The following is a 10,686-nucleotide window of genomic DNA, read 5'->3' on the forward strand; positions in this document are numbered from 1 at the left end:
TTTAGTGTGAAATAACTTTTCGTCATGGTTAAGAGAAAAAAATGAAACCCGTTGTTACTTTGCTTTATATGTCGGTTCTCATTTTGTACGTCCATGCTATAAACAAATAAGACATTTTCTTTTAGCATATGATTCAAAGATAGTACTTAATGTAAGTAACTAAGTAATATCGGTTAAAAGTTATGTGTTTCAAAATTTTCTGTTGAGTAGTTTTATATTAAAAAGTAAACCACAAGAAATTGAAAAACATAAAAACACAGGCTATTGAAATAACGTACCATGGACACAGTTGAGTAACATCATATGCATTATAAAGAATGAATGTTGTAGCGATTTAAACTTAAATGTGGCTGTAAAATAAATATTTAATGCATTCAGCTTAAGTTATGGTTGTATCCCGGTATGTTAAACTAAAAGGTGTGTAAGAACAAAATTTATTACTAAATTGTTTCGACGAATGTTTGTAGGTAAAAATGTCTTATTCTTTTTCCAATTGTGTATGTCAAGATTAAAAAATAAATTGATGAAAACGCAATAACTTTAACATGGAAAGGTGTTTTCTGAAAGGTATATGCATGACTTGGTAAGAAGTAGTCAGTAGTTACTTGAAAACATAATAAAAAAAACTCGATAATTAAATTAGATTTTAGCCTAATTGATAGTATATTTAGACTAAGAAAAGGCTTACTAACTGTTTTTTTTTTTTTCAAATTGAAATTTTATTCAAAATATTAATTTTAATAAAATAATAAAAAGAGATGTGGAATAATGCTAAGCGACAGAAACTAAACGAAACACAAACAGCAAACGACATCTAGCGGCAGACAAATTTCTTCAACAATAGATAGGCGTATGTGCGATAAGACTGTGGCTAAATTTAACAGACATGAACAATGGCAATTACTGATTCTGTCTATTTCTGTTTTGCCAATTTCATTATTTGTGTTCATGTCACATTTTCTGTTACTGTTAATTTTGACCATTTTGTCGATTTAGCACTGTATTTGCTGTAGCCAGTGGTCGTAAATTAAAGAAGGTGAGAGTAATGTTCAAATGAGTCAGCGATTCAGCAACAGAAAAGTAATTTAATGCTAACAATGACACAGATCTACAAAATCGACAGGTATAAATCGTCCCGAGTCCAAATAAATTTGACAAACTGTCAAAGATCTACCATCTACAACAATTTGTTAAGGACAAAAACTCGAAGATATAACTGAAGACAATCAATAATGAGTTCCTGATTGGAGCCAATCACATTATCGTGCAACTAGTTGTCAGTACTTACAACTTGTTATATCAGTTAGGGGAAGAGCAAAATGATACAGATGATCCTATCAAAACTAAATTCGAAATATGCACTTAGCACTTTAATATCGGTATGAAAGACGACTAAAAAAAGTACGTGTTAACGACGAAGGGAATTTTGGCGCATTGATAGGACATTTTAGCGAAAAAAATCGGACGATTTAGTGCTACAGTAAAACACATTTCAGCGCCAGATTTTTAACCCCTTCTTGTGAACAGTGAGATCAATGCCCATTTAAGCTACAGAAATAAATTTAAAGAACATCATAGATATAGGAAGATGTGGTATGAGTGCCAATGAGACAACTCTCCATCCAAGTCAAAATTTATAAAAGTAAACCATTATAGGTCAAAGTACGGCCTTCAACACGGAGCATTGGCTCACACCGAACAGCAAGCTATAAAGGGCCCCAAAAATTACTAGCGTAAAACCATTCAAACGGGAAAACCAACGGTCTAATCTATATAAAAACGAGAAACGAGAAACACGTATGAACTACATAAACAGACGACAACTACTGTACATCAGATTCCTGACTTAGGACAGGTGCAAACATTTGCAGCGGGATTAAAATCATGTCCATTAAAATACAGCACTTAATGTCTAAAAAGTTAACTCAAATGTAACAATTCCGTTCTATCCTGGAATTTATATCCCAGTGAACGTACGTAATGAGCTCTTTATCTTCTCTACATATTGCAATATATTTTGTTTGTAATTTGATGACAGTATCTAGAAAAACCATCACATATTACACTTTTATCTCCCATTTGTTTCAACAAAATGCATTTCCATGTTTAACCAAATGAAAATGCAAACAACTTAAGCATTAAGCCAGCTTAAATTACTGTATGGCATTTTTTTGCTAAAATGGGAAATCGAAAATACAGGAGAACGGTTCAATTCGGCGCTAAAATGGGCTGTCTGTGCTCAAATGCCCCCAAGTATTTTAATTTTCTTTTCGCTTAAATGTCCTGTACCCTGTGTTATACAGTAGCAATTTTCTAAGAGCACAAGTTCTTGTAGACAGGTTACTCGAGGTTTAGTTGCTGCACAAGCCCTTGCATGATAGTTACGGATTTGTTCAAGTATGCATTCCACCCAACCATACAGACGTCCCTCAGCAAGACGACCTGTATGTACTTGTGTGTTCAGAAAGCCTAATATACTCCCACACTTGATGTTCATTAAGTGTACGGGTTCAGCATGATAACATTGTTGACGCTTACAGGCATCTTGGCGACCGTTGTGTAGATCACTGATTTTTAAAAGACAAAAGATTGTCAAGTTTGCAAGTATTTTTGTCAACCCTCTCACAATGCAAGATAGGCAGATAACAATTCTTATTGAAACTGGCGGGATTTTGAAACATACAAATTTTAGGCTTAACAATGGTCTTGGGGGACACACAGAGACTTCGAAGTATGAATTTAAAAAAAAAACTACGAGTCTCATCATAATGTTACTTTTCATGTTGGGGCATCGGTGGCCATTGGTATAAGAAATCCAACTACTGTATCACTAGTCTGTCAACACTGAGTTTGTGAGTTCGAATCTCGCTCATGGCAGGTGCGTCATAGTCTAATCTTGGTTGACTAGGATTATCAGTTTTCCTACCGAAGGTCGGAGGTTGTCTCCGGGCATTCCGGCTCCCTCCACCAGTAAAAACTGACCGCCACAAAATAGCTAATAGTGCTGAAAGTGGCGTTAAACACAATCAAGCAATCAATCATCTTTTCGTGTTGTTGTTTGGTTTGTGAAGCATAAATACTACATAAATATCTCAACTGTAGTGAGATCAATAGTACTTGTTTGTTCTATCGCGATTTTGTTTTACATTCACCCTGATTTAACGTCATTCTAAAACTGGTTGTTGTTCTGTCCCCAATAAATCTTCATGTGGTCTGTTCACAATTAACGTCTCAAAATGATCTTTAAGTCGAAGTATCGGATCAATTTTGATCTTGCATCATTTATTGTTGAGTGTCGATGCATATACGTTTTTATTTAATATTTCAATCATTTGGTGTACTCTGGAGATTGCATGGGTGTTATTTTCATGTCAGTAACTTGATTTCTAGCAGTTTTTATATCAAGATCAACACTTGTCAAAATAGCTATACTTTTGAAATACTTAAACAAATATTATTCGAAAAACGAAAAAATATATATAACTTCAGCTCCTGGTTTAGTCATGTCAGTTTTTCTTATGGTTCTTTTCTTACCTTGGATTTTGCTTTCTTCCATAATTTTGATTCATCCATGGAAACATATTCGAAAATCTTGATCTGCCTTAGATATATATCTATCGAATTCAGTCTAGAAGTTTACAAGAGCTTTACAATACTGAACCCTTTTTAGAATGACGACTGTAACCAGGAGGTAGATCGTTAACATGAGAAATATGCATAAATAGTTCTGCTGATCTGTATTCATTTATTTATGTCCTTAAATACAGAGAACTTAGTATATAAAATACTTACGAATGTGTTATAGTAGCCAAATATTCGGTTATTCACCTTTTGCTTAATTAAATTTGTACTCTCTGTTTCCCAAAAAGACCATAGACACTAGATACTTTTCGATAGAAAATAAATCAGTAATGATAAAATATTCTCTCACAGTATTAAAAAAAAATTCAGGTACATTGTTTATACAATTATGAAAATTATCTTTATTTTCTACTCTAACAAGGCGCATGTGAAATGCAAATGTAACACACTTTATTGTTTGATTACAGTCAAATATACAGTATAGGTTAGCTGTAATTATATTACATGTATAAAGTCGGTCCTTAGAAAACTTGAAAGATGCTTTTAAGAATTAACTCTTTTTACAGAGTTGTTGTAAAGTATAGTGATACAATAAAGTATATAAAACACAGGTATAATAGGACTTCTATTAAAAAGACTTTTTGAAAATAGTTACTTCTATTTCTTTATTTAACAAAATAAAAGAAAACAATAGCAAGCTCCAAATTTTCGTTAAAAACTGATAAAGACTTGTGTGTATGTTTTTACTATTTTTTTTGTTTTCGAATGAATGTGATACAAATCAGGAATATTACAGCGATTATCTGAAATGAACATATTTTTTACTTAAATCAGGGCGTCAGTTTTTTCGTTTGAATTGTTTTACATTTGTCATTTCGGGGACTTTTATAGCTGACTATGTGGTATGGGTTTTACTCATTGTTGAAGGCAGTACGGTGACCTATAGTTTTTAATTTCTGTGTTATTTGGTCTCTTGTGGAGAGTTGTCTCATTGCCAATGATACCAGATCTTCTTGTTTTTATATATAATATTTTCTCTTTGCAAAGTTTGTGTTATATTTTTTTCTCTGTGTTAATCTTGAGCTGAAAATGAGCCAAAGACAAAATATGTACTAGTAAAATTCAGGTGTTGTGTTAACTAAGACGTTTTTTTTTATTTTAATTGTTATTTTAATGTGCTTATTACATACACTACCAATTTAAATAAACATAGCTTAATAGCTTAATAAGTTAATATGCATTTTTTCATACCGGGCCTTATATTGATTACTATATTGTATGGGTTTTGACCATTGTTAAAGGCAGTACGGTGGCCTGTAATTGTTCACATCTTAGTCCTTTTGATCTATGAATGGTAGTACTAGTGTCTTATTGCCAACGATGCAACATCTACTTTTTATATATTGAACATTTTCTTTTTTTAGATGTGATATGTTAATAACTAGATATAAAGTGATTTACGTTTAACTTGTAGGCATTATATGTTTGAAATGATCTTGCATGTACTGCGGAAAGGTAACACATTCACTTTTTATCTCTTTTGATGGTTCATTCAATGTTCAAGAGATTTTCTATGATACCAAATTCGGTGTGTTTATTGATTGATTGATTGATTGGTGTTTAACGCCACTTTCAACACTATTGTGCTATTTCGTGGCGGTCAGTTTTTATTGGTGGAGGAAGCCGGAGTGCCCAGAGGGAACCACCGACCTTCGGTAGGAAAAATGACAATCCTAGTCAATTAAGATTGAGTCGAGTGCACCTGCCACGTGCGGGATTCAAACTCACAACCTCAGTGTTGACTGGCTAGTGATACAGCAGTTCGACTACTTAGACCACTACCCCACCGAGGCCCAGAGGCCCCTCGGTGTGTTTAAATCATACAAATGGCAAAATTATTGGAACAGTCTCTTGAAGCATCATACAGGTCGAGCATACATACAGTTACCAACAGAATCTTCACAGATCTAAAGTTTGAAAGACAGACAGATTTAGTACTCGAATTTTTATTTTTGTGACATTCTCATTTTGCAACAGAAAATTTCATGGACACTATATCAGCAAGTCCTGCTTCCATGATTTGTCCTTCTGTCACTGGCCCTTGACCGTCAGGTGTTCCTGTCAAAACAACATCTCCTTCCTCTAATGTTATATATTTACTGATGTAAGAAATGACTTCTGGGACAGAGAATATCATATCAGAGGTACTATCGTCCTGTTTTATAACGCCATCTACTTTTAACCATAACCTTAAATCTTGATAATTTGGAACTTTTTCTCTTTCAATAAAGTCGCTAACTGGACAGGAAGTGTCAAATCCTTTGCTAAGAAACCATGGCCGAGAATTAGCTTTTGCATCGTTGTGAAAGTCTTTAGCGGTCATATCTAGAGCAAGAACAAAGCCACCAATATAATCATCGACATCTGAGACAGCAACGTTGGAACATTTCTGCTTTATGACAACTCCTAGTTCAACTTCATGGAACAATAGATTACAACCTTCAGGAATCTGTAAGAAAAATAGAAACATATATTAATTCACAGTCAAGTGTATATATATTTATACATATACAGATTTTCATCCGACCAGCATGTTACTTCCACCCACACATAAAAAGCCCAAAATATACCATTTAAGTAGTGTCCCCTGTATCAAATTAATATAATTCAAGTACTAACGCTTAAGTTGAATTTCTCGTGCTGATTGTTGAAAAAGCGATACGAAATGAAAAGTTTGATAGATAATGCTTTCAGTCTTAACTTACTAAGTGATTTTCTCGAATTAACATATAAAAAATGCAAATGATTCGATACATCACGATTTAATATGTTCACGAATTGATTTCCCGCCTTTTCTACCCAACCATGTACCGTATGATGTATCATGCTTAAGCCATCGTTGAAGCCATTATTCAAAGAGTTGTTGTGATTATTGTTATGTTTTAAAAGAATTACATACACAAATTGATTGTCCTTCGGTAATATATGCAGTTGTTGGCTTTGCAAACAGGCTTGGCGTCTTCGGATTAGGTATTCCTTGAGCAGCCGTAAGACCTCTGTAAAATCAAACTTAATTAAGATTGTTTATAAGTCTTAAAACAGTGTATGTATTTCATTAAGCTTTCAAATATTCTAACAGACTTAGTCCAGTATAGCGTTTACTGGTGAGGCTTGGTGGTTTTGATTGCCTCGATTTGGACATCAATCTCTAACATTCAAACACCTTCAAACAGATACACAAAGTAGTCTACTTAGATGCATCAATTGCGCAATCAAGATTAACATGAGAAGAAAAATGATCGAGAAATGGAACTATCGTGAGTTATGGCATTAGGTGAAGTACAGTGACTCTACGAGGAAGATTATTTTAGTGTTTTTTTTTTGTATTTGTATTTAAGTATAGTAAATATGACATTGTTATAGTAGAGGCAATCAAAACCAAATAAGTCGAAGAAAGACCGACAGTACCATGGCCAAAACCAAATAAGTCGAAGGAAGACCGACAGTACCATGGCCTAAACAAATAAGTCGAAGAAAGACCGACAGTACCATGGCCAAAACAAATAAGTCGAAGAAAGACCGACAGTACCATGGCCAAAACAAATAAGTCGAAGAAAGACCGACAGTACCATGGCCAAAACAAATAAGTCGAAGAAAGACAGACAGTACCATGGCCAAAACAAATAAGTCGAAGAAAGACCAACAGTACCATGGCCAAAACAAATAAGTGAGAAGAAAGACCGACAGTACCATGGCCAAAACAAATAAGTGAGAAGAAAGACCGACAGTACCATGGCCAAAACAAATAGACAAAAAAAAAAAGCCAACAAATCACCACACAGAAAAATTGAGAAACATAAACTAATAAAATAAACCAGGGGTGATCTCAAGTGATCCTACAGGATTAACAGTTCCTGTATATCTAGAGTGACGTTACATCCGTCGTTTTACTTTATGTTATATTCTTTGGCGATAATGCTTCATACCATAGCAGATTGGTCGATGATTCTTAAGTAACCATAAGACATAACCATTTTTAAAGCATCAACATAAATCATTTATTATATATTATATATTTCACAACCATTAACATTGTCGAATGTGAAAGTTTGAAATCGAGAAGTGTTTTGTGATAAAGATGGACAAGATCATGACCGATAGAAACAACACATACATTGAACATTAAATAATCACAAGAAACAGTACAGCACAGACTTTTAAAAACTTGTATGAACTCGTTTGATCCAACTCCCTCAGACAAAGTTTACCAGAGATGGATTTGGCTATTCTTTTTGGTCTCTTTTTGTCTTATAGCTCTTCACGTATTCAAGTAATTATACATCCATCGCCTACATATGTTTTGGTTTGACAGTTCGCGATGATGGCAAATCAAGAAAAGTGAGTTGGACGCACCAAATAACAATCTAATGAAAATATAGATCTTTGATTTCGTTATACTCATTGACACAAGTTACGCTATATCCATATTTTAATTAGATTGCACCAAATAAATAAGTTGTTATTTTTATTTGATACGGATTCCTGTTCGTGTATAGTGTTTGACTACTTATTGAATATAACTACTAATAAATATTACTCTACCACATATGGATGTGGTGTACGGCGACTTATAGTTGCTTCCATGTTGGTCTCTTTCAGAACGCTCGATAGTACTACCGCTTTTTACGAGGGTTCACCTTACGAATCGTTTAGTTTGTATGGTTTTGTTTATTAACATCTCGTTTGTTTTCGAAATTGTTTCGTGTTGGTGCGTTTGTCCTACTATCTGCAGGTGTTTTTATCGTCCCTTGATCTCTGTAGTAGTCTAAAAAGGTTATCTTCCATTTTATTTTGTTCAAATCTAGATTTCACAATAATATTCCAAGTGGTTTTTTTTTGGCAGACCGAATTCTTTAAAAATTCTTCAAAAAAGTACTTTCCTTTTTTTTTACAAAATAAAGTATCATTCCAAGTTAGTCTTAAAAGTTTATTTGAGTGGATAATGCAACACGCAAACATAAAGTTGTTGTAGACAATATTCAGATCAACGTAATTTTTTAAATAACAAAATATCGCCATATTTTCATATCAAATATTTGATTAAATGTAAATTAAACGAAAAATAAATATAAAGTGTGAAAAGGGGTGCCATTGTGGCATCAGAGTTAAAATGAACCAAAAAATGAGAAATATGATATCAAGTACCTTAATGATTATTCCAGGTCCTTTGTCTCACCTGTTGAATGGTTACATCAAATAACTGATTTTTATAGAATAGAAGGTTATACTAACTTGTAGTTTCGGCAGACTGCAACTACTTTCTTCCCAATTTCTCTAAAATGTTTCAATCGTTCAGTCATCGCGATGGCCAACTACCAATGTACCATACATGTATATGAACCTGTTGATTTGTGTTTCACCTTTCTTAAATTTATTATGAATTATACGTGTTATCAATCTCAACTTTGATTATGTTATCTCATCTTAAATTATTTTGTTTGTTTAAAGGCACTCACCGTATGTCGGTTGATATCCTCAATCAAGATTTTATTAGCGGTTACAGTAAAAAAAATATTTTTAATTATGCTCTGATTTTCTAAATACTTTGGGTTACCGAGTCTTCATGATATGTTCATGATGTTATACTGAATACCTGCTGAAATCATAAGTATATCTTTAAATAAAGCTGAAAATTTAAATTATTGTTCCCCCCATGTCTATTGTTAGCTAATGTGGAGTGTTAGCTGTATATGAGGGGCCTGATGGGTTATTTTCGTTCTTCGTGATCGGCGCATTTTCGCTATCGTGATCCGTTTTTCTACAGATTTAATTTTTTTCTATATTTTCGTGATCCGTGATCATGAAAATTTATTTTTTGTGAATCGTGATTGACAAAAAAATCAACTCGTGAATCGTGATGAGACCCCCCCCCCCTCCCCCCATCAGGCCCCTCGTATATTCCACCACTAGATGAATCGTCGTCCGTTTCTGATCCATTCTTCTGGAGAATCATTTAATTTATAAAAAAAAAACAAATTTAGCAGATGAATCAATTATGTTATCAGTTTCACTGAGTGAGTTTTGTAAAGTAGTATTCTCATTTCTTGTATTTTCCCAAAAGCATGGTCAGAGAGCTTTGTTACCCTTGTTTTTTTTAAGCGGTGACAGAGCAGACACATGAACTCTTAATTTGAACAGCCTCTTCTATGTAAATGATTTTAGTACACATTATAAATCGGCAGATGGCCTTCAGACATCCGTAGTATGGATAGACTTTCAGAATATTGTAAAATGTGGGGGTTGAGTTTAATAGGAAAAAGACAAAATGTGAAGCCTGCAATAAGTTGGAAAAGGTATATTAAAAGAAATCCAATATAATAATAATGTCATAGAAAATGCCAAAAACAACCGCTACATCGGAGTTATATTTCACTGCTCTGACAGTTTTAAAGAAGTCATACAATCCAAATACCAAAAAGGCTTAAAAGCATATTTCAAACATTGCAAAGCATTTGAGAATCAAAAACCTAAGATGAAAAGTAAAATCACAAAAATACCGAACTCCGAGGGAAATCAATACGGAAAGTCCCTAATCTAATGGCAAAACCGAAAGCTCAAACACATCAGACGAATGGATAACAACTGTCATATTCCTGACTTGGTACAGGCATTTTCTTATGTAGAAAATGGTGGATTAAACCTGGTTTTTTAGCTAGCTTAACCTCTCACTTGTATGACAGTCGCATAAAATTCCATTATATTGACAACGATGTGTAAACAAAACAAACAGACATAATAGGCAAAAATGTCAAAAATAGGGGTATAGCAGTCAATATTGTGTTATAATCTTAATCACTATAAAAACAAACAAATATTTAACAAAGAAACACAAAAAGGCATACAGACAAAGCACATTCGTATAAACGAAAGACGAGAATACAAAAATCTACCATAGCACAATAACACAATGACATGTTTGCATGTATTTGACTATTTAATTGTATAGCACTAAGCTAGAGTTGGGGGATTCTCCAAAAAGATACTTCACATACAGTAACACTTTCAGCTATCATTATTATTTTTCAAAATATATATAAAAATCTT

At 33.5% G+C, this 10,686-nt stretch overlaps 1 protein-coding gene across 1 annotated transcript; it reads right to left on the bottom strand.

Moving 5' to 3' along the window:
- Positions 1-5,572: 5,572 nt before the first annotated feature.
- Positions 5,573-8,954, bottom strand: LOC127736929 (acylpyruvase FAHD1, mitochondrial-like). The gene is made up of 3 exons (XM_052247493.1): positions 8,875-8,954; positions 6,542-6,638; positions 5,573-6,091 (listed from the first exon to the last, which is right to left on the bottom strand). Exons 1-3 carry the CDS (start codon positions 8,940-8,942, stop codon positions 5,606-5,608), a joined length of 651 nt encoding a protein of 216 aa, XP_052103453.1. The 5' UTR covers positions 8,943-8,954; the 3' UTR covers positions 5,573-5,605.
- Between the last annotated feature and the right edge of the window lie 1,732 nt (positions 8,955-10,686).

This window comes from Mytilus californianus, unplaced genomic scaffold, assembly GCF_021869535.1.
Source record: "Mytilus californianus isolate M0D057914Y unplaced genomic scaffold, xbMytCali1.0.p SCAF_4, whole genome shotgun sequence".
In the NCBI taxonomy this organism is placed as follows: domain Eukaryota; kingdom Metazoa; phylum Mollusca; class Bivalvia; order Mytilida; family Mytilidae; genus Mytilus; species Mytilus californianus.